The sequence below is a fragment of the Furipterus horrens genome, unplaced genomic scaffold, assembly GCF_987537825.1.
Source record: "Furipterus horrens unplaced genomic scaffold, mFurHor1.1.pri manual_scaffold_3, whole genome shotgun sequence".
In the NCBI taxonomy this organism is placed as follows: domain Eukaryota; kingdom Metazoa; phylum Chordata; class Mammalia; order Chiroptera; family Furipteridae; genus Furipterus; species Furipterus horrens.
This window is the reverse complement of record NW_028327173.1, coordinates 126654702-126682212: the sequence shown is the minus strand read 5'-3', so window position 1 is coordinate 126682212 and position 27511 is coordinate 126654702. Positions and strand designations below refer to the sequence as shown.

The 27511-nt window shown below is 42.6% G+C and overlaps 1 protein-coding gene across 2 annotated transcripts in view; it reads left to right on the top strand.

The window, feature by feature from the left end:
• Positions 1-27093, top strand: part of NPAS3 (neuronal PAS domain protein 3) — an 893587-nt gene extending 866494 nt beyond the window's left edge. For both annotated transcript variants that reach the window (XM_090271856.1, XM_090271857.1), the window contains 5 exons: positions 701-894; positions 5288-5394; positions 19313-19460; positions 22865-22989; positions 25268-27093. In XM_090271856.1, the coding sequence (XP_090127982.1) occupies positions 701-894; positions 5288-5394; positions 19313-19460; positions 22865-22989; positions 25268-26616 (1923 nt within the window). In that variant the 3' untranslated portion in view covers positions 26617-27093. The remainder of the gene's footprint in view (positions 1-700; positions 895-5287; positions 5395-19312; positions 19461-22864; positions 22990-25267) is intronic.
• The last annotated feature ends 418 nt before the right edge of the window (positions 27094-27511 follow it).

Here is a 27511-nt window from a genome sequence, read left to right as displayed (position 1 = left end):
ACAAAAATGAGCCCCCTAATTGGTGCATGTCTTCTTAACCCTACTTTAGGAAGAGGTCAAGGAATAAGGAATGAAAGACCAAGTCCCCTGACGTTCAACCTCATGGGCACTGTGATAAATCACAGTATTACTGGGCACTCAGTACTACCTATTAGTATCTGTGCTCGAAAGAGCCCATTCATGTCATAGCCACCGAGTCTTTCGTTCATTGGAGCCTTTGGCCTTTGCTGTATCAACCCCAAATGAAGGAAAGCTCTGAGCCACACTGCTGAAAGAAGATGGCCACGCAATGCCTGCCACTCAGTGCAGATTTGGAGAGAAACAAACATCATCCATTAAAAAGGGCTGATAATACAAATGTTTTTTTTTTTCACAGCTCAGTGCTCAACTTTCTGGTCATTTTATCTGGCTATGAACTTCCTCTAAATGTAAAAAAAAAAAAAAAAAAAAAGAGAGTTCTTGAAAAAATAGCAAGAGCATAGCATAATAATAATGCTGCCTTGAGGAATGCTCAGAGTATAGTATTTCTCTTTTGTCGCATGCCTTGAGGACACTGAGGGCACTTTGGCAGCCATTCTGATTATAAAAGATACAAGCCAATGTTGGCTGCACCAGATGTAATTTTGCATTTCTCCAAAGAAACACTGTTACATCCCAGATGTGAATTTGACTGTGACCTGTCCTTATTGTTCTATTGCAGGTGATTCACATAACAGGCCGGCTCCGACTGAGGGTGTCGCTGTCCCACGGTAGGACGGTCCCCAGCCAAATCATGGGTCTCGTGGTTGTGGCGCATGCCTTGCCTCCCCCTACAATCAACGAAGTCAGAATTGACTGCCATATGTTCGTCACGCGAGTAAATATGGACCTCAATATCATTTACTGTGAAAATAGGTACTTGGTTTTTGTTCCCATTTGCCCTCCTGTACGTTGCACATGGGTCAGGGTCGGTGTTTTCAGCAGCCTGAAGGATTTTACTCTCCCGGTGAGGCTCATTATAAATCCTGATCTTATTTCTAATGGCTGCTTGGACTGACACCAAACATGCTTTTTATTTAAAATTTACATTGCTGTCCTGATTTACATTAGAGATAACAATGGAATGGAATGGGATATCCAGACATCCATGTGCAATTATTAAGGCCCATTTTGGCCAAAAACCCAAGGAGAGAGCAAGGCTGAGACATTACTGGGAAAATGATGCAGAAAAAGTTACCTCCTGACCCTCAGGCAGACCCTCTCCCCGACTACTGCAAAGGCCCAGCCTCATGACAGTCAGCACGCAGACGGGCATTGAGCACATAGCCTTAGTCATCTCAGGCTGCTGCAACCAAGTACCACAGATTGGCGGCTTAAACCACAGACATGTATTTCTCATCGTTCTGGAGGCTGGGAAGTCCAAAGTCAAGGTGCAGGCTGATTAGATTCCTGAGGAGAGCCCTCTTCCTGGCTTACAGATGGCTCCTTCTGCTGTGTCCTCACACAGGGAGAGAGCCTAGGGCCTCTTCCTTCTAGCAGGACACAGATCCCATCACAAGGGCTCTATCCCAATGACCTCATTGAAACCTCATCTAAACCAGGGGTCCTACCTCCATCACATTGGGGGGAAGGGCTTTAATATATGAACTTGGAGGGGAGGAGGGACAGAAACATTTAGCCCACAACACATAAAGAGAAACAATGAGAACTTGAGCCCCTTAGAGAAAAAAAGAACAAAAAAACTACATCAGGATTCTGATCCTGACAGAGGTCATCAGACTGGTCTGGGGCTTTCTACACATATATTGAATAAAACCCTGTAATTCTCACTTTCATAAATTTTTTTTTAAAGATGACTCATTGTGTAAATGACTTGGCAGTCCTTCCTCAGGATTGAGCTTTTATAAAAGGACTATTGAGTCTTTGGTTAAAAGTTCACTTTTTCCATTAAGCACGAAGCAAGAGATGAGGGAAAGGGACAGTGCCCCTTCAGACCTTTCACCTGGAAGCCACCGGCCCATCATCAGATTAATTTAAAGAGAATGGAACCAAGGGGTGTGGGAGAGGGTAGAAAGGAGCAGCCCAGGTGCCAGCCGCTGAAGGAGGCAGTGGCAATGCTGTCAGTCCCTGGTGGCACGGGAAGAACTGCTGACCCAATTCTGAGATGCTTTTGTGGCACAGAGTGTTTGTCAGGCATGAATACAGTGTACATCCACTGAACCCTGTGAGGAAAAGTGGAAGAGCAGATGGTCACATGTCTGGGTGATTGACCTCTGCAGGGCTGAGCAAAGGGGCGGACAGAGAGCATCTGCATTCAGTCCATTGGGAAGTCCTAAAGGTGTTGAGGCTGATAGAAAGGCCTACAATTTCTGGTCAGGATTTGATTCGGAGGAAAGAATTCAGCAGTGGGAGAAGACACTCCCCTGACTCTTAATGTGCAGTGGGGTAGAAGATATCATGAACCTGACACTATTATTCAATAAATAACTAAATCTATTTTTCAAGTTTTGATGGCATTTATTAAAATTTTTACCATCATGACTCTATACTTGGCTCAATCTGAGGTATTCTGGAATGGCCACAGAATATCAGGAAAGGCAGTTAGCAAAAATGATTGGCGAGAGTTGGCAAGTAATAATAATGATGGCTAACATTTATTGAACGCCTACCACACACTTGGCAATGTGCAAAGCTCATTTTATAGGGTGGGGCAAAAGTAGGTTTACGGCTGTTCAGGTGTAAAATGATACAATAATTAATAAATAATAATACAAGAATAAACTCTGTGTTTTGCGTACTCACAACTGTAAACCTACTTTTGCTAACCCTGTGTGCACCATCTCACTTAAGCTTCTGGACAGTTCTATGAGGGGGGTCTTGTCATTGTCTCATTTCTCCCTAGGCCAAGCATTAAACCCAAACCTGCCAGATTCAGAAACCAGGCACTGAGCCACAACCTGTGGGGTCCCTCTGCATTCCAAATTACCTCTTATTTTTCTTCAGATGTCAGACTAGATGGTAAGGAATTGGTCAGAATAAAATATGCACCCACGAAAAACAGTCACAGCCCATAAAGCTATTTATGCACTAATTTTTTAAAAAGGTAGAATGCTGGAGACCCAGGAATGCAGATAGAAAGTCCAAGGATGAACTATGGCATTGCTTCTTTGAAAACATGTATCAGCTCCCTTGATTTAGGTTTTCCACCACCAATCCCTACAAAAAAAAAAAAAAAAAAAAATGGAGATTCATTTTATTTACCGAAACTTACCCAGGGATGGTCCCATCCCAAAACCATCACTTAATTTTCATTCCTGTAATCACAGATTAATTCTTTTGATGCTCTCTATGGTTCCAGTGCCTTATGGTGCCACGGTACCACTCTAGTAATTGAAATTTACCTTCCCATTAAAAAAAAAAAAAAGTTTTCCACAACCCCTTATTCGCCAATAAAATACAACATTATTTCACAGATGAAGATGATACTAATTATTAAAAAGACCCATGTGAAAGGGAATTGCATATTTGCTCTAAGGGAGAAGCATAACCTGTGTCAGGCTCTGTGCTACATTCAATTCATTCACTAACACCCTCACCAACCTCTTAGGCTGTCTTACAGATAAGGAACCTGAGGCTCGGAGCATGAGATGCAATCAGATTCGGATTCTGATAGAGGGCATCAGGCTGGCCTGGGGCTTTCAGGACATGTAGTTAGAGGTCTTTGAGCTCACGGAGCTGGTCACATTCACCATGGTGACAGGCTCTGGGTACAGAGAAGTGGTTCAATCATTTGGAAGGACTTCATTCAACTAAAGAACAAACTAAAGAACCATCTTCCCTAAGGAGTGAAGTGGCTTTTTTCTGGGGTTTATTGTTTAATTAGGGAATTGCTAACTAGAAACTAAAGCTGATTCCTGACTCTGCAGACCCCTCCTCTCCCCCATGGTCCCCAGAACAGCCTCCGGCAAAGCCACTATCTGATGCTTCCAGAGGAGCTGGCACATCTCAGAAACACCAGCGAGGGCCTTTTAATGACACATCCTTGTGCCCTCATTGGCAGAAAGGGAATGTAATCTGTGCTGGGAAAGCAGCTAATGGTTTCAGGAAAACACCAGCTCATCTGTTTTGTACCACAAAACCATGGAATCCTGAGAAAATACTCCTTTTTAATTGCCCCATTTAGTCTTACCTTACCAAGAATTCTAGCTTGCCCAAAAATATGATTTATATTTCTAGGTCTGAGAAATTCACTCACTGCGTAGTATGTTTTAATTATACTTCGTATTATTCTGCTGTTTTATGTCTTATTTCCCTGCCTTGGGAGTCAGATTTAACTCCCCAGCAGTGATCTATCTCATGAGTTTCTTAAACATGTAATTTCTAAAGATTCACTTCATATTATAAATCACATACCTCAAAGGGTACAGGGACATTATAGAGAATAAATTAAACAAAAGATATAGTTTATTTTGGACTGACCAAAGTGAGTCTGTACTTAGAAAGGGAGGAGGATAATAAGCATTTTGACGTGGTTGTGTAAACCAGGCAGATTCTCCCAACACGTTTTCCAATTTTGTTGTATTTTCCTGTACTCCTGCCTGAGGCCATCGACGTCTGCACAATCAATGACAGAGGCTTACACACACGTAATGTCGAGCACAAGGCTGGAAGAGCTGCTGAAATGGTTTAAAAGTTTCTGTGTGGAATCCACCACAAAGTACCAGTTAAAAGGGCCAGGAGTGAGAGCTGAACTCCCAAGTGACTGAGACTAAAAAAGATAATACCCCCAGGCATCTGTATGTCTCAGCATTTAAATTATATCCCTTGAAATGCCAATTTGGACTTGGTGCCAAGAAACAGTTGAAGCCCTTTTTCATGGGAATACCCAATAGAAGACCAATCTGTCTAAATGAAAGGTGTCTCTAATCATTTGGTATAAACATAACATGTTTTTATTTTATTATGTAACCTTGAATTATCTTGGCCTCTAATGAAGAACTTGCATTGTTCCCAATTCTCAATAATTAAATGGAACTATGTTGTCTAAATGTGTATCCTGATGCAAAAAAAAAGTAAATAAGAAAAATCTAATTATTTAAATATAATTGCTTGATCTAGCGCATTTTTTACTTTTGAGAAGTCTGTTATTCATTCAAGAAATAATCTTATGTATAAAGGGTTTTCCCTCAAAGTGCCAAGTCCACATGGGTACCCTGGTAGAATGAAAATCGCCAGTTTGCTTCTAAGTCATCTGACCATTTTTCTATTTTCTCCCTTTCTGAATTCCAGTCTGTTCTTCTCGTTGTAGGATCAGTGATTATATGGACCTGACCCCTGTAGACATCGTGGGGAAGAGATGCTACCACTTCATCCACGCCGAGGACGTCGAGGGCATCAGGCACAGTCACTTGGACTGTAAGTGCCTCCCATGTGTGGGCGCAAGTGGGCTGGCCTTGTCTCTCACTGACGCCTGCTTGGCTTCAGTGGCGATTTCTCCCTTCATGTCTCCTGGGTGCCTTTGAGGCGACTGTCAGCATACGGTGAGGAGAAGTGAGATATAAATCACTTCAACCTGTGCTGGAATTAGATTGAAAGTTGGACCTCAGACCCAGAGAAACTGCTGGATCTTTAGGTGCTCACCCGGGATGTCATGGTCTCTCGTGCTTTCTCTCCCATGAAGTGATGGCAGAACCTTTGTCTTAAGTGCTTTCTTGACCCTTTCATTTTCTAGGGAGCAACTTCCACTCTGAAATTTGTGATCTCAGTTTCAAAATACACATGGGAGAAGACAGGTTCAAACAGAATCTATAAAATCCCTACCTGACTAGCTATAAAGCCGGGGTGAGGGGGAAGCCCAGGGTCAGGGGCAGAGCACAGAGTGTGGGACCTGGCTCTCAGGCAGTGTCTTTTCACTGTATTTCTGGAAAGAGGGTTATTCTGAGGAGCAAGTACCTCCACCTCTGGACTCCTGGGGGAAAGAAACTAACCTTAGCTCTTTGAGGCTGGTTCCCAGCTCCTGACCTGCAGGCTGACCTCCAAGGAACATCTTGTGGCATTTAAGTGAAGCAGGACCAGCAGTTCGCTGGCTGGGTCCAAGTAGTAACCTGCACACCAGCGTCCTCATGAAGTTTCCCCTCAACAGACTCATCCCGGCTGTTCACACTGTGCATGAAAGGGGTCTGATAATCCCATAAGGCGAGAGGCACTGATCCGGTAGACCCCATAGGAAGGAACTGTCTTCTTCCAACCAGAGGCCCTTTTTATGACCATTCCATAGGTTCTTCCTAAAAGAGGAGGGTCCTACCAGCTTTATTCCTAGAAGGTTCTGGACCCAGTCCTGAACTCTGATGTTAAATACAAGCGAGGTGCCACAGATGTTACGGTACACCCTGAAGTTGAAGCGTTTTGTAGTAAAAGCAGCCGGGTGGCCTTTGTATTTTCTTCCTCTCTCCTTTCTCGTCATGGTTGAGGAAAGCTGTCTCAGATCTTTCCTTTGCAGTTGTTTGCTCATTTCAAACTCAGATCTTCAAAAGGATAGTGGAGAGACAGTAAGCTAGTCAAAGTCTCAGAGTGGGAGCGTCTTGTACTGTTTTTAACCCTGCATTAGCAGCAATGACCTGGGACCAAGTTCAGTGGCATTTTGTATATACCATGTCTCTGGGCAAAGCCTGCCCACAAGGCTCCTTCCCAGCAGATTCTACTCCCAGCAAAGAAAGCGTGCCTTGGTATTGCACACCAGGGATTTAGGGGGCACACTTGCTGCTGTGACTAATGGGTGTTGTGTATTGCAGAAGCACATGGATCTCCAATTAACTGGGGGAAAATAGGATGCTGTTTTCTAAAAGGAAACATCAGGTTTTTGTAGCTGGGAGTTTAGAGAAAGTGGAGAAAAATCAGAATCATCAGAGGAAGCTATGGATATATTTTGAACCAATACATGCCAAAGAACAAGACTTTAAATGTGAATATATTGTTTGTAGGATACTGTCATAGACCATGTGCGTGGGGAGAGAGGGGTGCTTTTTCATTTGGGAATCTTAATTGAGGTCTAAATTCAGAAACCTGTTGCTACAAAAAAGAACTTTGTCATCCTCAGTTATTATTTGGAAAACATCATGCGTTCTCTCTGAGATTTGATTTACAGCTTGAAGAAACACAATTCCTCAGGTACAGTGAGCTAGGGCAGTTCATTTCTTCCCATAAAGCAAAGGTCTCCAACAAAATATGTTTGATGCCATTCTTTCTGATCTACTTTTATCTCATTTTCAGTAACCGGAATAATTTGAGAGTGCTGAAAATAAACAACTCTGCCATTCACTATTGTGCTAGTCTCCTAATTTCTCTGGTATCTTGCCAACTAATAAATAGAGAAGGTATGCTTTCAAATTCTGATTTTTTTCATTACTTGATATTGACATACTGGCTATTGCTTTATGATTTAGCCTACTAACAATGATTGAGTTCACTCTTTCAACTCATACACATGACTTCTAATTTTAAGTTCTTTTAATAACCTTAAACACATGAAAAACAAATAGAATGAGCTGATAATCCTGCACAGTAAAATACACTTCACATATTTAGCTATCACACTGCGGAATAACTCTACAATGTCAAGTAGCACACAATTAGTAAAACTGTAGGGGGAGGAAAAGGAGTGTTTTGATCCTGAAGAATTTTGATCCTAATCACATTGAAATTTCAATGTTCTTGTAGTGTTTAATATCTTCAATCACACACACACACACACACACAGACACACAATCAAACTGATGTCAATGTCAGGTTTTGCATTCTGTGACTGAAATAAAATGCTAAAATATACAAATGCATCTTGCTTTGTACAATAAACATTAGCATCATTATAAAGTAAGATTGAGTCTAAAATTGTGTGATGGAATATCCCATGTTTACCTAATTCTCTAACCAAAGCCAGCCCAGTAACAGAATGACAGAGCTTACAATAAGTCTTGGTTGTGTAAACATTGGGGAAAAAGGCAAAAAGCCAGCACAGCATCTTGCTTGTCCAAAGCCTTAGGCTGTTACTGAAAGATGCCTCGACTGTGCCTTCTTGGCAGGAGAAGGTCATGGCGACACAGAATCAGCTCAAGAATAAGACAGAATTATAAAACAAAGGGATGGTTCGAAAATAAACCACATTAACTATTTAGCTTTTCTTCCTAGAGCTATTGGCACAATTCCTGGTCTGTCTATGAAAGACAGTTGTTAGTTATCTGATAATATTTCTGATACTTTGATATCTGTCTTGTGCTCCAGTTTATGGATAAAACTTTTTAAAAAAGACTCAATAGACTTTGATAACCCAAAATGCTATCTTTATCACTTACATCTTTTTCCCTAGCATACGCATCTTCAAATCCTTAGGCAAACTTGTCTCTGGAATAAGAAAAGGAAAAGGAAATCTCAGCTGCACCAGCATTTGACAACTTTGATAAATTGAACCAAGAACATTAGACCATCTACTCTCCCATTAGGTTAGCACACAATGCCTGATAGTTTACTGGGTTTCAACAGAAAGAATCACTAAAATTCACATTATCTATACCAACACGGTGAGTTAGTGAAATTATACTGGTGTTCTAAAACCAGGGGAGTTTTAGGTCCTCTTTTTTTTCTTTTTTTTTTTTCCACACTGTGAGCAAAATCCTCTGAGATTTTTTTTTTCTTTTTGTCACTGCACTGAAGTCATTAAACCCAATCTCATTTATTGTTCAGGTCAAATTGACCAAATCAACATGTCAAGGTTTGAATTTTAAACTTTCATATTAGCATTTATTTGAGCATCTTTGCTTATCACCCTTCAGTTCTCCACTGTTTAGGAGGTTTTGACCTTGAGATAACTAGTCACGTCACCCTGGAGTTGCACGGTCTAGTCACCTAGAGCATCTCTGTCACTCTCCCTGTGAAGGGAGCAGCACAACCACCTACAACCCCACCTCCGCCTGTAGCCTGAAAGATAGAAAGGCCAACTGCAAGCACTAAACCACACAGAGAAACATGCTCTCCGTTTCTCTTTAGTCCCCTTTCATCCAGCTTCTTCTCTACACAAAACGCAAAATTTGTCTTGAGATACTTCTAGGGTTCTTCCCTGGTCAAAGCAGCAACAACTCTGGAAAACCTGGAAAGGGCCCTGAGGGAAGACTTCCTTTGCCTTGATAATACTGTGCTCCACCAGCAAGGTTCAAGTCTGGAGCTGTGGGTCTTTAGAGAAAAGAAACCAGCGAGCATAGAAGTGGTGGCTGTTTTCCCTTCCTAGAACCATGCAGGATGAGGCAACTCTAAGTTATTTCAGCAAGAGAGGACTTCCAGCTTGTCTACACGATCATGTAGAGTTAAAAAACATGGTCTTTTGGAGGTGGTTTAAAAAAATACAGTAGCCTAAGTGTTTATTTCTTAATTACTAAATTCTATACTTCCTAACAAAAGGAATACACAGCTACCTGGCATAATGCATTCCGTGCTGTTTTGCATCAATAACCCCTACACTTTCCTCCTGAAGGCGTCTCATCCCCAATGCATGCCGACTGCTTAATGCAGGACTAATTAGTATATCCCCTTCCAGTCTGCAGGCCCTCCATTGTCATTCCTTCCCAGCTCATTTTTTTCCACAACGGAGCATCAATCAAAGTAAGTGCCCTGCCTGCCTAGGAAACACAAGATGTCCTCCATGCATTTGTCATCTGCCACACAAACAAAGGGGGAATTTAATTGTTGATTTGGGTATGCTGCCATTGCACTCAGTAAAAGAAGCTGCAAGTGAAGGGAGAAGGGAAGGTATCAAGTTTGATGGGTGGACTAAATACAGAGAACACAGGGGTCTCTCTTCTATTTTCTGATCTTAGCCTTTTTCAGGCCCAAGTCTTTAGGGATTTAGCTGCAACCTAATCACTGGCTGGATTTTTTCCCCCAAAGCAAATGATTTTTCCTCTTCTTCCACATGAATATGAAAATTCCCATGAAAGGAACTGTGTGTAATAGCTATCATGTCTGATTTTTTAAAAAGATTTTATTTATTAATTCTTAGAAAGAGGGGAAGGGAGGGAGAAGGAGAGGGAGAGAAATATCAGTGTGAGAGAGAAATATTGATTGGCTGCCTCTCGCAGGCACCCTGACCTGGGACTGGGCCCACAACCCAGGCATGTGCCCTGACCAGGGATAGAACTGGCAACCTTATGCTTTGAGGGAAGACACCCAACCAGCTAAGCCACGTCAGTCAGAGAATGTCTGACTTTTTTCAAAAGCCAACTCAGCCCTTATAGTGTGCCTGTCTACTAACTAAAAAGACTGTCACATGGAGACAAAATAAAGTCAGCTTTTTATGCAGGAGTGAATTAGTATTATTATTTTATGTTTTCTCTTGGAAGGGAGGAGGGTGGCAAATGCTGATTTTAGATTTTCAAGTCCAACAGCAGGCAAACACAGAGAACAGAGATCAGCAAGGGCCTAACCCCAGCCGAGTGGCCCTGCCACAGTGCATTACAGAAATGCAGGATTTCAGGCATACCCCCAGGCTTACTGAACTTGAATCTGCAGTTAACAAGCTTCCTGACTCTATTTATGTTAAAATTTAAAAAATATTGGCTATACTAGTATTTAGAAGGCATTATTTTACATGGAGTAAAAGTAAACACAAATAAGCTAAGAATTTAAGGATTTCATTTTCCAACTGGATAAGTTTATTAATAACAGTAAAATATGAGTAGTGACTTGACTCTCAGGGTATCTCCATCAATGTTCAAATGAAATGAGTATGTGATTACTTGCTAAAGAAGTTAACTTCATTACAAAGATGTAAAGTTTTGAATATCAGTGGAAAAAGTTGAGTATAAATAGTAATAGTCAATTTATAATCAAAAGGCCTTCAGTTTTTTCCCAGGTTTATATTTTCCTATGTACTTGAGTACATGTGTGGATATTCCTGTTCCATGATCCTGTTCGGTTCATCTAACATTTGTAAGTACTTAGTATATACAAAGCTTTGTGGTATCGCTGTAGAGTTCCAAAAATAACTAATATATGGTCTCTGCCTTCAAGGAGCTTGCATACCAATAGAAAAGACAGCATGCAAGCAGCCAGCTTTGAACAGGTGGCACAAAATGAGGACTATTAAGACAGATAAACAAAACACAGATACCCCAAAAGTGGGGGCAACCAAGGAAGGATGGAGAATTCCCACAGGAGGCATTTTTCCCCCTGGACCTTGAAAGAAGACAACAACAAGCCAAGACAGCAGGAGATACTGGGGGCAGAGAGTGGGGTTAAGGGCATATCGGGCTTAGAAGAGCTAATGAAATGACACAGAATACAACCACACACAATCTTTTCTCTCTGCTCAGAGAGTTAGCCGAAGCAATTTGACTGATATGTCCTAATGAAATTCTAATGTGGATTCTTGGGGTTTTCATTACTGTTTCAATTAGTAGCTGCTTTTCTTATTTTCACAAAACTCACCTGATATTTGAGATAAAATAACCCATTTCTCTTATAAAGGATGATGAGTAAAAAGTACTTTATATCACCTATTTTAACCTAAAACAATTAACTTAAAATCAATTTCATAACTTCTTATATCATCTTGTTCTTTATCTCACATAAACTACATGTTGAAAAAATACTTTCCTTAAAATATTGATTTAATTACATCTTGCATATCTCAAAAAACTTGACTTTTTTTTACACAACTGAACAGCATACAATTGATTTGTACATGTCCTTAGCAAACAATGTTTTTTTCCATAAATATAGGGTTATCTAAGGTTCAGGTTATTTGAGCCCTTTTTTGAACTTCCACATTCTCTCTGGCTTCCTAGAATTTTTGGTGGTGCATACCAACTAGAATGCATCTAGTTAGAAATAACAGAAAACCCAAATAAAAATGACTTATACTTTCTCTGTAATTGTCTCAACTTTCTCTTCATGATCAAAGGACAGCAGAAGCACCACCAATGGACAGTTCCTCACAGGACAATGTTCACAGTCAGGAAATGATTAGTTGTTGTTTTGTGTTCATTTTGAAAGAAAATAAAATATTCCCATAGGCCCTCCAATAGAGAGACACCCCTTACGTCTTATTGTCCAGCGTTTCATCAAATGACCAAGCCTAAGCCACATACTAGCAGGGGTGGAATTACCATGACTGGTTTAAACAATGAAGGTTTACCACCACCACCACCATCCCGCCCTGGGACTTGGGAAGAGACCAGATTAGTTGTGGTAGCCAGAGGAAGTGGCAGGAGAGCTGTTCAGTGAACAGTCAGCAATCACAGCTATGTGGGAGAACCTGTAATATTTTCACAAGAGCAGGTAAACAAATGGAATTTGGGTGGGCTCCTTTAAATGTTACTGATTTTCCAGAACACTAGTTTTTGTTTGCCCCTGCCTCATCACTTACACATATCTTGTTAAAGATGTTTAGTGGACTTAATGAAGTGACTGCAACCAGAAACACAGGGTCCCCGGGGACATGAAATAAAGCCCAGCGAAAGATCCACCTCCTCCCTTTTGCCTTTTTGGAGTTCTCCCTACATTCCAACTTAACCTCCCCAGGACTCTATTACTCTTCAGCTTTAAAGGGAGGAGAAGAACCCCTGTGCGTTCCTAGATCTACACACCATTTCCCATCATGGTTATCACTGTTGTCAATTTATGACAATAACTGATAAAAATCTGTCTCCCATTCAAAGGCAAATAGAAGTAAATCCTTAGTTTCAAAATGAAGAAAATTTTTCCAATAATCTCCCACAGTAGAGAGATTTCCCTTTCACCTCACTGTCCTGTGCTTCATCATATTTCAAAAGTAAACCAATCACTGGTGAGGGAAAAGGAAGTACTGTGACTCCTATAGGAAGACAAGCCCATGACAGGTGCCTGGTACTAAAAAAAAAAAAAAAAGAAAAAGAAAAAGAAAGAAAGAAAGAAAAACTTAGTGAAGGAGTGAACAAATCTACCATTTCTCTCATTTCCTAGCCATAACTCTTAATTCCATGCTGAAGAGTTCACTGCTTCTCCTTTATATAGTAAACGCCTGCAAAAAAAAAAAAAAAAAAAGACACTAGAATGAAATAAGCATGGGGCTAAAAAATCATCTGTCCTTAACTATTTTAGGTGGAGAGAGGCAGGAACGAGGGGTACGAAGCTCCTGGTTGGACCGAAAACAGCTTGAAAAAATATCTGAGATCTCAGATGTCACTAGTGCCAACAAGTACTTTGATTTTTCCTGTCCTAGAACATGATACCATCAGTGTTTAAAAGCTTTGGTCTTCAATTCAGTACATTATCATGAAGAAAAGGGGAATTTATTTTTTAAACTTAACAAATTAACATGCTCTAAATCAATGAAAAGTTTTCTGCATCATTCAATATTAACAGTTAATAAAAATCTATCAATTGGCTGGAGTGTAGGAAAAAACCTCTTCTGAGGTTATAAATCACACAGATAGCAATTCAAGCAGGGCCTGTCATTAGTGTATTAGGGGGAAAATCCATAGATGATGCATAGTTGTTCACAGAACAGCCACAGGTTTTCTGTCCTTAAGCTCGTAACTCAGATTAAGCATCAAATATCATTAAACTTCACCAAATATTGCTCAGCACATAGATTTTAAAGAAAACTAAAAACCAATTTGTGGATGCCTGCTATTTAAGACATCTAGCTCACTAATTGCAAAATCTATAGGAAAGTCTGCACAGCATCAAAGACTTGGTTGATCCTATGAGCAATTCTAAATGAAAAACTGTCTCCATCACAAGTAAATAAAGCACTTAATGCAGAGTTTCTGGCTCTAATGCTGTTTCTCCTGTGGGCTTTGAAAATGACCTTCCTGAAAGCATCAAGGACTATAACTTTTTAGATAAAGAAACTTGTTCTTGTTTTAAGTCTATGTCAGGTTCATTCCCCTATAAGCTCACAGTTTTCAAAAGCAGCGGAAAAAGTAATCCAGAATTTTTTTTAAAAAAGTCCTGTTTCCAGAATGAAGTTGCCTGTCAGCCTGCCTTGGGCCTTAGGTGGAAAAGCAGAGATTAAAGAGTCAGTATTCTTTTTCATGTTTCATCTGCCAGTTTTGTGAATGTCGGAAGAGAACCAGTGGCTGCAGCTAAGCACCCAACTGTGGTATTAAGCAGAAAGTGTGATATGCTCTCTCTCTCTCTGTCTCTCTCTCTCTCTCTCTCTCTCTCTCTGTCTCTCTCTCTCTCTCTCTCTCACACACACACACACACACACACACACACACATGCTCCACGTTAGTGAATTCAAAAGTGATTTTGAGTTTCTAGCACAGGTGTCCACTCTCCGTTCTCAGAGCCATTGATGAAGGTACCTCAAGGAGGGGTGATGGGCACCACAGATGCATCCTCCTATCGCCATGACAATAATGAAGCTCTTTGTTCAGCTGTATGAATGTGAAGGGGGAAATCTCCGATGACTTCACCATTTCCTATTTATTCTATACTTACCTGAATACACCAAGTATTGCAGCTTCTTAATGCATATGCAAACCACTAAAATGTCCTTTTGTGAGACACTTTGCTAAAAGGCCGCTTTTGATATGTGTTCTTCATCTCCTCTTCAAACTGAGTGAGACTGCCTCCTTCTTTCTAAGACACAAATAACTCACTATTTAGAGTCTTTGGCTTTGATTTGGTAGAACAGCCCAACAGGAAGAGACCATGTTCTCTTTTATTCTCCATATTTCTGAAGGCAGACTTGGACTGATTTGTTTTGATTTACTAACAGAATCATGTTCCTGCCACAGACACAGGCTGCCTTTATGTCCTTTCAGTCATCAGCCTATCTCTGTGGACAAAGTTTTCCCAAAGAAAACTGAAATGCCTCTGTTGGGGACTGTGCGGAGCCATGGACGGGTGCTTCAGCAAAGAGGTCATCAGATCTGGGGGCATGGTAGTTATCCTCTACAGGCAGTATACGTACATTTCTTGCATCCCTACCAGTAAGCTCAAACCAAGTGACCAGGTGATATTTGAAAAAGATATTTAATAAAACTGAGCATCTGGTCCTTGGCTGAGGCTGGTGGGGGTGGGGGTGGGGGTGGGGAGGAGGTCGCGTGTTTGGTCACATGTTCTATAACGTTAGCTCTCTGCTATTTTCTTATGTTTGAACTGTATTCATCACCCCCTTCACAGTTAGGGGTAGACGGTGTTGTGATTCTAATAGCCAACAACTGTCCAATGATGGGGGCGGGAACAGCTCAGCCAGGAGAGGTTACAGAGAGGCGCCTCTCCTGGATTCCTCTCACAGTGGGGTCAGTTCTGTTCTCTGAAGGGCACAGTTGGTATCTGAAAGGCACCTTTAGCCTAGAAGGCAGGTTGGTACTGATGAGAGTTTCGTCGTTTTCCTCAGAGCAATGGCAGCCAAAAGCACTTGGTTACACTCCAGAGGAAAAAGGAACAAGCTCCTGTGTGGGAGCGGGGCATACACTGTTAGATCTGGAACCACATGAGATTGTAGGTGAACCTAGGAAAAAGGTACTCGTACCGCTATGGATTCGTGTTTATCCTCTAAAACCTAAGAAAAGGCCATTTAAATGTTTGGGGATTCTCAAGTAGAAATTAATTCCTATAGCACCACTTTAAAGACATAATTCTACAGATGTTATGAAGTGGTTAGTGAATCCGGTGAGGGACACCTGGGCTGCACTACCAAACATTTTGGAAAGCAAAAAGTAAACTTTGGCATGAATCAAAAAGAAGGTGCCAGGTGAAGAGTCTGACCAGGTCATGACAGAAGATTAAAAATATGACCCACATATATATTTCCTCTCTCTCCACTTCCTCTCTTTATAAGTTGAGCACATTGTTATACAAGTACTCCTGGGCTCACTGGTTTCATAAGGATCTATCTCTTTTCAAGAGACAATTAACTATTATTTAAGGATTTTCACAGGTGACTTACATCATGCTTATTTCTGTTTTTCCCCACCCCCACCCCCCAAAAAAGGATTTTATGAAATAGACTGACATGATCATCCACTCATTTTTCTCTATCTCAAACTAAAACTAAAAACTAAAAACAAAAGCCACTGGATTAAAGGGAATCAAAAAGTTTTTGTGTTCTTCAACTTGTCTAATTTTTTATAAACTAAAAATCTCTTTCAAACTGGCACCAAGGTGGCTTTTCTTCTTGAGCTGATTAAGACCACATGAGCTCAGGAAAAGAGTCAGATCCTGCCTCTGGCACAGCTGGAAGGATCCAACTGATTTGCCAGTATGATTTTAAAAAGAAAAAAAGAAAAGAAAGAAAGAAGCTTCATCTCAAAGTCATAAATTTATATTCTGAAGCACCATGAAAAAAAATTATTCCTTGTTCATTTTAAAAGAAGCAAAATCCACGAAGGCATCTTTTAGGGGATGCCCCCCCCCCAAAAAAAAAGCATTGGGACAATATTTGGGTCACCCTTTCCCGCCACAGTGGGGCTGACTCGGTACCTCATCTTAGTTATGTAGACTCCCACGAACAGGTGGGGCCTCACTTAGAAAACACTAATCCTCAGGAAATAGTCACGATCTAAGGCCATTCTAGAATTTTTTACTTTTAAGAATTCTGTTTGTCAGGCTGGCCTGGGGCAAATTAATGGATTAGGTCAAACTTTTCATCAGCTGACCAGTGACAGGCTCCCAGATCTGCTTTGTGGTGTTCACCCTGGTAAGTTAAGGCACTCAGGTAGCTCCTGATTCCCCAAGGAACCCTGTGGGTTTCCCTTACTAGTCAGTCCTTTCACAACCACTTCCTCACATCAAAATGTACCTGGCCTCTCTTTCATTAGGTCTCTTCCCTTTGCCAAATGGCCCTTGGCCTGGGTGATAAAGAAAGCTATATTAGTTTATTCATGAGCCCTAATAAATTTGCATTTATCTTCTCAGGAAACACCGATGCACTTAAACAGACCAAGAGTCATACTGCCTTAACTCAGAAAGATGACACCATAATTTCAGTCTTTTAACAAATAAGCCTTGCAGCCCCTTTCATAGCTTTTACATGATCCTACCAGGGAGGCAGATGTTTTGCTGGCTATGTGCTTCTGAATTGAGATTTTGTTTGTTTGTTTGTTTGATTGATTGTTTTTAGGTAAGAGAAGGTATTAGGAAAAGAAAGTGATCTTTATGTTGATTCAGTACATTCTAATTTGACTTTAACTCCGTTCTCACTTTGACCCTTTCTATGCACTGTATTCTGGGGATACATATTTTAAATTTGCCTCCTTTTGGTCAAAAACCCAGAATCCCCAGCCATCTCAGTGGCCTACCGCATCAGTGTTTTCTTCATGTGGTTCAAAAAACGGGGCTTCTTAGCCTCTTTTCCTTTGTTATATATCTAGAACTATTTGAGATTATTCCTTGTTCCAGATACTCAGCTGATAGACTTATACACCAATCCCTGATTGGGGGCTCTCAGGTTTCTCTGTGAAAATGGCGGGCAGAATTTCATAACCCGTCATTCCTCTATTAACAGTTAACCGGGATGAGAGTATTTGAATAAAAACACACCTTGTTGCATGCAACGGTGGTTTGACAGAAGAGCTGTATGACAGAGTTCGAATTTTACTGCTTTCAGCTTCACCGTGCTGTCTTGTAGCCTAGGAAGCCATGCGTGCAGAATGGCAGAACTTACAATCGCCTACAAAGGGAGCACAATGCTACCTGTGGAGCCTCGCCACCAGGAGAAGATGACAGCTCCCGGGCCTTAAAAATACCCTAAACTGTTGAATAATTGCAGAACAGAACTTGCCACTACTTGAAGCACATATCAAAGCAAGGCTTTTTCAAACAACTATTATGACATAATTATTTAATTTTACAACCATGCATTTAGTGTGTTGTGAGAAAAAAGGAGGAATGGGAGAAGTTTCAGTGTTCCTGGATATAATATTTGAGGGTTTGATTTTTGATCACTTTCAGAGTCAGTGAGATTGGTTCAGACACAACAGGAAGAGCTTCAACAGCCTGAAACACAGCTCTTTTCCAAAGTGACTTCCCTTTACTCATCTACTCCTCCCCCCCAAAAATCAAAATGTACTTCATGAAACTATTGTATATGAAGCACTTATTAGCCGTAATTAAATGGACAATATGAATTTACTACGTCTTTAGGACTTTGGCTTGTTCTGGTTTAGAGCAAGATGATTAATGCAAATACATATTACTTGAGATAACCATTTAGCAGCTAATTTAGCTAAATTTATTACAGCAGTTAGAGCTTTTTCATTTTAGCAGACGGAGACAAGAACATGCCAAAAGTGGGCGACGTGAATGAGTGCACACTGCCCTCTTGTGGCCAGTCAGCTGGCGCGCTTCTGGGGGTGTGGAGTTGCTGCCACGCATATCCAAGCAATAGCAGCAGGTTTTGCACGTTTCCAGCATCATTTTAAACCATTCTCATCCATAGCACTTTATTTCAGGGATGATTTACTGCACTTTCCCCCTTTACTAGTTCAGAAGTACCCAGATACAAATCAAATCAATTTCGACCTGGCAAGATTTTCGTTCAAGTATCATTTTTAACATCTGCATTTTAAAGCTCTCTTTCAGTGGGTATTTAATGGCACCGTTTCACATTACTGATTGTTTTTACTTGTTCCTTCATTTTGGGCCATATTTCAGAGTCTGTGTGGAGCTGTCGCTCTGTTTGGCTCCAGCCAAATCAATTCTGTGCCACCCTCAGGCCAGCGTTTCTCTCTGACTTGGTTGCGAAATTTGTTTTGTTCCTACATTCCATAAAGTCCCACCAGAATTTCCCCGGACTGGCCGAAGTAAATTTAGTTCACACATGGACTATAAATTCTGCTACACAAGATCAAAAGGAACAGATGCATAAGGACGCGGGTTGGTATTGCTCGCACTAGGGTGAATGATCAAAGGCGGAGGGCTAAAGCATCTTCGGAACCATTCAAATATCCAGAATCTCGAAGAGGTCTACCTCGAAGCTATGAATAAATCCGTGTACATTTGCCTTCGTTACCATCTAATGTCAAACCCATTGACAATATCCACACTGCATTAGGTGTTCTGTGAGCCAAAAAGATTTGTAGTCCTTTTATTCTTCCTTCCACACCATGGCTTCCCAAAGTGCAACAAAGTTTTGCTGCAAATGCTAGTAACTCTCACGAGGGAGATGCTGCTCCACTGAATTGTTGATTTTATTTGTCCTACTAATGGCATTCTACATTAAGCATAGAGAGGGGCACCCTGGCTTGGTGCGGGACCTCCCCTTTCTGCGCTTGAGGTTGTGCAGTCATAACAATGAGCTGGTCCCAGTCTTAATACGCAGTGCCTTCTGTTTTTTCGCTTTTACCCCCAGTGCTGAATAAGGGCCAGTGTGTGACGAAGTACTACCGCTGGATGCAGAAGAATGGAGGCTATATCTGGATACAGTCTAGCGCCACCATAGCTATTAATGCCAAGAATGCAAATGAGAAGAACATCATCTGGGTGAATTATCTTCTTAGGTATATTTTCTAATTCTTTTTGCTTCTGTTTCAGTTATAAGACAGTCAGCTCAACGGTTAATAACTGACATGTGGTATTATCTTTTGATAGTATCTGGTGTAGAATTATGTGGAAATTCTGCTTTTCTTTCCATAAAATTCCACCAAAAAAAATGTGAAAACATCAAAATTATGTTGGAAGGGACTTTCAGGGTAGATTCACAACATTTTCAATAATTCTTGGTCTGTCAACATTTGGGCAGCTCTGCAGAAGTTGCTTGGGTTTCTCCATGAATGCTCAGGCCGTAAAAAGGACACAGACTTTTGCCTAAAGCTGAAGCCTTCAAAAGCACCTCTTTCTCCCCACCTCATGTCCACATCTTCACACACTCCAATCCTTGTGAAAATTAAGCAAACAGGGATGAAAAAGAAGTGGTAGGATGCATCATAGGGTATTCCAGCCCTTTGCAGTGCTCAGCATGTTGCATAGGATTTGATTGCTTAGGCTTTAAAGTTTCGGTAAGCAAAGCAGCTTGCTTTGCTAGAATCAAGATACCATCAGGATAAGAATGAAGGCAATCTTCTTTTGCCTGCTCTGTGATCTCAGGCAAGCTTTACAGCTGTTTTAATGCGTCCTCAAATTTGCATCCACAAATGTGACCAAGCTCAACAGCTTCCTAAATTCTAGGGTGTAACACCATTTCTCAATCCTTTCTCACTTTCTGCCTTTGGATTCAAACTAGCAAAAAAGTAACCAAGACCAAAGCCTAGGTGGTCTGTGTTTGGGCCAACTTGCTGGGAGGTTCTCCACCAATTCTGTCATGGAGCTATCTGAATGTTCGGCCCGGTTCCCTCCCACCACTGTCATTCCAGTCTTTGGCTTCTCTTGGCCTGCAGCCACACAGCCAGGCCCACACAAGGTCTGAGTAGGAAAACTTCCAATAGGTCTTATGAATGGAAGTTGTTGCCCTTTGGCTGATAATCTAGACAGGGAGTGCTTCAATCCCATTTTTCTTTAAGACAGCCAAATGGAGCTGAGATGCTGACAACCGTGGCTCATCAGCACACTGACCCTTCAGACTGTGTTCCTGCACGTTGGTGATGACTTGAAGGCATGAATGTGCTTGCTACCAATAGCATATCCATCAGACACTAATGATTATTGCTCTAGAGAGGGTTTTAATGGGCACCACTTAAAAGAGTCTTCATTTATCTACTTTCTTCTTCCTTTTTTTGTCCTCTTCTACTCTATATTAATTCTCTCTAAAGGTATGTGTATTTAATGTGGATTTCTCTGAGGCCTGATTTTCATGTAATCATGTGTTTGTGACATCAAGAAATCCTTTTACATAGGGGTTATGAAACAGTGGCAATATGTCATACAGAAAGTTATAAACACATGCCCAAGAGAAAGCAGAATAAGGTTCTATGGTATTGATAATCTTTTGCTAGGCAAAAATGGAGTTGTGCCATTATTATTAAGAATTAGACATAAGTAACAGGGACAATCATAGATGAGATGTCTATCTCCAATGCTGACGTACCTTAGGGTACTAAAACAGTGGAGGTTGTTACTGCCATTCAGTGAGATTTCTTCCTATTTGGATCTTTCTTAACTGCACTATCAGCCTCACGACTTCCTACCCTGCCTCCAAATGGATGGCATGAGAGCAGTTAAGGAGAGGTCAGGCAACGCAGCTTTGGATCCACACTATTCGATCCACCTAGGACCACATGGTACAAGCTCATGAGTGTTTGGTGATTCTAGTGCATCTAATTACATATGGAGAGAAAGGAATCTGTTTTCATACCAAAGACAAGTCTTCGGGCTCAAGGGCCTCAATCTCAGACATGCTAGACCTGTTTTAGCTAACCTAAAGGCTCACCCCGAGTTCAATAATAAAAGGCAGTTAAGTTCTATGACAACTGACTTGTGAGCCTCCATGCTGTCCAGAGCAAAGGCATTAGCAGAAGAAACTTCCCAAAGTATGAGTTTTGGTGTCAAAACTCATTGGTATCACTTTTATAGGCTAGAGATCTCATGAGAAAAGGACCTGGCCTTGGCAAATAGCAATTATTGACATTTGTTTTTCTTTCCCACATTCTTGTTCTTTGTTCTTCCCTGAGCAGTGTTATTATGCTCCTTCTTCCTACTCAGAATCCCTCACTTCTGGGCCCCATCCAGCTTGTCCTCTGTTCTGAAATTATGATTCCTCAGTCTTCTTCCCACTTCCTCACAAAGCCTGGTAGATTTACAGGCTCAGAGTATTCAGAGACTACATTAGTGCTCTCTACCTCCCCACCATTAGTTTCATCTGATTATCTAGAGAAAGCTCTGCTACTGAAGCTAACTCACACTAAGGAGAAAATGCCTGGTAATCCATCTTAGTGAATTAACCTTCCCAGGGACATTTGCAATTTTAGTTACTAAAACAGTGATTCTTTAATATAGGCATTTCACAAAAAAATTAGCAAATGAGTCAGTCATCATCTATTGTAAGACTCTGCTTGGCTAACCATTATGGAAGAACAGGAGAGGCATCTTCCATTTTGAGGCAAGAGACTTGCCTTGTGGCTTCAAATTATAGTTGCCTACACTGTTCAGACCTGGGCCAGCCCAGGAGTGGCATTTCTAGAAGACAGCTAACTCAAACTGACCTAATACTCTCTTTTCCAGAAGAGGCTTGCTCCTGAATTAAAAATAGAACAAAAATTAAACATGTTTTTGCAAGTGGGTTTAGATCCATTCTGTTAGGGCCTCTTTCATTCTAGGACTCTACCCACTGCAATCAGATTTCCAGCTAACAGCCTACAGGTGTACACCACATGAGCAGATGAAAATGTGATTGTAATGGGTGTGTTGACAGTTCAGTAGCCATAATGCATGCATCCCAAGGTGCACCTGTGCATCTGTCAGATCTTAGGTGCTGAGGGCTCTGTCCCCACCTCCCATAGCTTTGGAGCCATCTGAACAACTGAGAAGCTCCATCAGGGAGCCAAGACAAGGGTACTGAAGCAATGAACTCATTAGGAGCCCAAGAGAAGATGGAGCATAACAGGAGGTATGGGAGTGAATTGTTCAGAGTACTTTTCATCCTCCCTTCCCCCCAGGTGTTATACTAGGAGGAATATTAAGCAGCACAGTTCCCTGGCCTCCAGTGGTACCTAATTATTTAAAAGCTTTTTAGTGGCTTTCATGTAGTGTTTGGGCATTCAATCACTGTAGCAGGGTGCACCTGCACCCCAGCACATGCAATCCAAGCTTCTGTAAAGTCCTGTGATGAACTGAGAACTGATTTCATGTTTAGTTTTTTAAACTCTCTAAATTCCAAAAGTTTGGGGCAAAGAAGTAGGAAGAAGATGGTCAAAAGCAAACCATACAGAATGGGTGTCTGCACTCCTGATGAATGCCTCCCTCCCCTCAGTAATCCTGAGTACAAGGACACGCCAATGGACATCGCACAGCTGCCCCATCTGCCAGAGAAAACTTCAGAATCCTCAGAGACATCCGACTCTGAGTCAGACTCTAAAGACACCTCAGGTATTACAGGTATTACTACTTCTCCATGTTCTGCAGTTACGGCTTGCCTTTCCAAACATGAGGGAGGAGTGGGTCGCGGCCAGAGGGCCACCGTCAGAGCATAGCAACTGGACAGACTTGATGTAGAAACATATAATAACATCAAGTTATTACTGAGCCTCTCCATCTCTGTCTCTCTCTCTACACACACACACACACACACACACACACACACACCACCACCACATACATATGTACACACCTATATGTGTGTGTATATATATTTTAATACACACACACACACACACATATATATATATATACACATATATACATATATATATTCTGGTCTGTCCAGAAGGTATCCAGTCCTGTAATATGAAAAAGAGACATTTATTGAAGATACAAGATACAAGAAACATTGTACATAGGACAATGACACCTCAGTCCCCTTAAAAATAGGCACCTTGGGACCTCACACAGCTGCCCCGTCATGTTTTCCTGAATCTCATTGACAGTCAAAGATGATTTTAGTTTTGGGAAAAGCCAGAAGTTGCAGGACACCAAATCTGGGCTATAGAGGGACTGAGTCACCTAGGTGATTTGATGTTTTGCCAAAAACTCTGCACGAGACATGCATGAGCGGGCTCATTGTCACGATGAAGCTGCCAATCACCAGTTGCCCATAGCTGTGGCCTTCTGAACCATCCAAATAGCTTCCATGGAGGAATGTTCTAGCTTAATGCAAAATTTGATGCAGATTTATTGCTCTGCTCGCTCAGTCATTTTGAATGCAATGGCCGCACAGTACACATGCTCACTCAATGGTGTTTACACCACCCCCACTGACTAGTGCAATGAAGTCCATTGTTCACACATGTGCACTCCAGTCCACTCTCCTTGGCTGCCAGGTTACATCAAAGTCATGCAAACCATTCTCGTTATATTAACAATGGCTGGACTTTTTCTGGACAGGTGTGTGTATGTGTGTGTGCACATAGGTATATTGTGGTGCATAAATATGTGTACACAAATATACTTTGTGTCAGCTATCCGCTGGCCACACAGAAGGGGCCCTGCCCTGACCCCAAGCTGGCTCTGGCCTCTTTACCAGAAGCAGATAGCAGGACTGTCTCTGATGCTCCAAGGCAGACTGACTTTGCACCCCAAATATTAACACACACCAAGCTGGAATTGAGCCTCTAGAGTAGGATACTTACTGGTAAATGACTCAGGGTACTGGACTGTTGCTCGTTTTCTGAATCTATACAGAACAAATCTATGTTTTTCCATATCAAGTTATAGACAGTGGTTACATGATTTGTCCAAGGTTCTAGTCCTGGCTGCCACCCAAAAGCATCACAGCAGAGCCAGAAAACCAGCATCATTCCTAAATCTTCTGAGGTTGTATTACCAGGAAAATCTATTCTCTTTAAAATATATTGGATGGCTAGGGGTCCAGCTGCTACTCCCCATCGATATAGCTCCTGCTATCCAGGTTCTTAAACACATATCCCTCCACCACAGATACAGCCTCAGGGAAGCAAAGGAGGTGAGGAGCACCTACAGAGGATCTGATTGTCTTCCTCTCTCCTAAACTGCATTCATCTGAAAGTTCTGTGCTGGGGCAGAAGTTCTAGAATAAACAGCCTCTGCTCCTCATTTATACCGTGAACAAAAAAGACAAAAATCCCCTGCCCCTTATATTCTGCAGTAGTTGAAAGAGCTAGAAGTTAATAAAAATTAAATAAAACATACAGTGAATTAGATGGTGGTAAATGCTATAAAGAAAAATAACTTGAGGAACAGAGTGTGATTTGCAGTGAACAAACAGTCTCCAGTGGAAAGTGCAAGCCCTCTTTAGAAAATCACCTTGCACACCATCATTTTTCTGTGTCGCTAACACCTTATTCCAGGTTATTTACTCTGAGTCCCTGAGTAGTTTTGCAGGGCCTCTCAAACGTTAATGCGCCTGAATCACCTAGGGATCTTAAGTACAAAATCAGAATCCGTAGGTCCGGGTGAAGCCCTGCGATTCTGCATTTGTAACAAGCCAGTGCCACTCCTCCATGAACCACACTTTGAGTCAAGGTCCAGCTAATCTAGGCCCTCAAGAGAAAAAGACCAAGCTTTAAGTACCCAAGGTAGTGGAGAAGCTCAGGATGGGGAACACATCTCCCCCACAACACCCGCCAAGCTCAGGATGGGGAACACATCTCCCCCACAACACCCGCCAACAGGTGAGAAATGGGTCTTGCCCTGCTAATGTGGTGTCTCCTTTGTCTTCTCTCCCCTCTGGCCCACACAGAGGACAATGAGAACTCCAAGTCCGACGAGAAGGGGAACCAGTCTGAGAACAGCGAAGACCCAGAGCCCGACCGGAAAAAGTCGGGCAACACGTGCGACCAGGACATGAACTGCAACGACCAAGGCCACAGCTCCAGCAACCCTGACAGCCGTGACAGCGATGACAGCTTCGAGCACTCAGACTTTGAAAATCCCAAGGCAGGCGAGGACGGCTTTGGGGCCCTGGGCCCCATGCAGATCAAGGTGGAGCGCTACGTGGAGAGCGAGTCGGACCTGAGGCTGCAGAACTGCGAGTCGCTCACGTCAGACAGCGCCAAGGACTCGGACAGCGCGGGCGAGGCTGGCGCGCAGGCCCCCGGCAAGCACCAGAAGCGCAAAAAGAGGCGGAAACGGCAGAAGGGGGGCAGTGCCAGCCGACGGCGCCTGTCCAGTGCCTCGAGCCCCGGAGGCCTGGACGCGGGCCTGGTGGAGCCCCAGCGGCTGCTGTCCTCCCCCAGCAGTGCCTCGGTGCTCAAGATCAAGACAGAGATCTCAGAACCCATCAACTTCGACAACGACAGCAGCATCTGGAACTACCCACCCAACCGGGAGATCTCCAGGAACGAATCCCCCTACAGCATGACCAAGCCCCCCAGCTCTGAGCACTTCCCGTCCCCGCAGGGCGGTGGGGGCGGCGGGGGCCTGCACGTGGCCATCCCTGACTCGGTCCTCACCCCCCCGGGCGCCGACGGGGCAGCCGCCCGCAAGACTCAGTTCAGCGCCTCCGCGTCCACCAGCGCGTCTTTGGCCCCTGTCACCTCTGACCCTCTGTCACCCCCGCTCTCTGCGTCCCCACGGGACAAGCACCCCGGCGGGGGTAGCGGGGGCGGCGGGGGCGGCCCCAGCACGTCCAACTCCTTGCTGTACACTGGGGACCTGGAGGCGCTGCAGAGGTTGCAGGCGGGCAACGTTGTGCTCCCACTGGTGCACAGGGTGACCGGGACCCTGGCGGCCACCAGCACGGCCGCACAAAGGGTCTACACCACGGGCACCATCCGCTATGCGCCCGCCGAGGTAACCTTGGCCATGCAGGGCAACCTGCTGCCCAACGCGCATGCTGTTAACTTCGTGGACGTTAACAGTCCCGGCTTTGGCCTTGACCCCAAGACGCCCATGGAGATGCTCTACCACCACGTGCACCGGCTCAACATGTCAGGACCATTTGGCGGCGCCGTGAGCGCGGCCAGCCTGACGCAGATGCCCGGGGGCAACGTGTTCACCACTGCGGAGGGACTCTTCTCCACGCTGCCCTTCCCTGTCTACAGCAACGGCATCCACGCGGCACAGACTCTGGAGCGCAAGGACGACTGAGGCGAGCGCCCCGTGCAGGCGTTCCGCTTGGAGGCATCGTCAGCGTTTTTCGTTTAGACCTTTAATTCTAGCACTTTGAATTCGAGCAGGTCAGCATCTTCGCGCAACATGAAGTTCCCCATGCCATCCCCTCTTTCTTTAACTTGACTTTATTCTTTCCTGTAAAGATATGTTTATTTTTGGCCTTCAGAGGATCAGATGACCAGTTGCCTGCCGTTTTGTCTTCTTCTAAGATGTGTGTTGGGTTGTTTTGCTTTCCTTTGCATCTTTGTTAAGATGTCTTTAATGTGTATATGCCTCTGCCATGCAATACTCGGTCTTGTGGTCAAGAGATTTCTCCAGTGACAACCATTGGGGTTTTTTCATAGAGATCTTGATGTGATCAAGATTGGAAGAGACAAGCATAAACAATGTGCCCTGTTTGACTAAGTCAAATGAATTGGGGTGGCTTTTGTTTTTGTTCCTAATTCCTTTAAAAATAGGGGGATAGTATTTTAGAATTTTATGCAGAATTTAATTCTCTTTTTATGGTTAAGATTTTAAGATTTTCTTACTTGCACATAAAAAAATAATTTGGTTTCTTAAACTTAATTTCTGGCCTGTGACTAGAATGTTTAAAAAACAAAAAACAGTTGGACTAAAATGTTAATTACTGAAACATTAACTTAATTTCTAAAACCATGGTGCTATCATTTATTAATCTGTAATGTCTTCATACAAAATGCAGCTCTTGGGCTGGGTTTGGGGGGGGGGAAAAAAAATGTGTTCTGTCCTGGTCTGAAGTCCATTGCTCTGCAGTCTCCTTGGTTAGTTAAGACAAAGCCCTCATTAATGTTTGCTGCAGGACTTAAAATTTTTTACCTCCTGACTAACAAACATAGCCTCACATTAAATT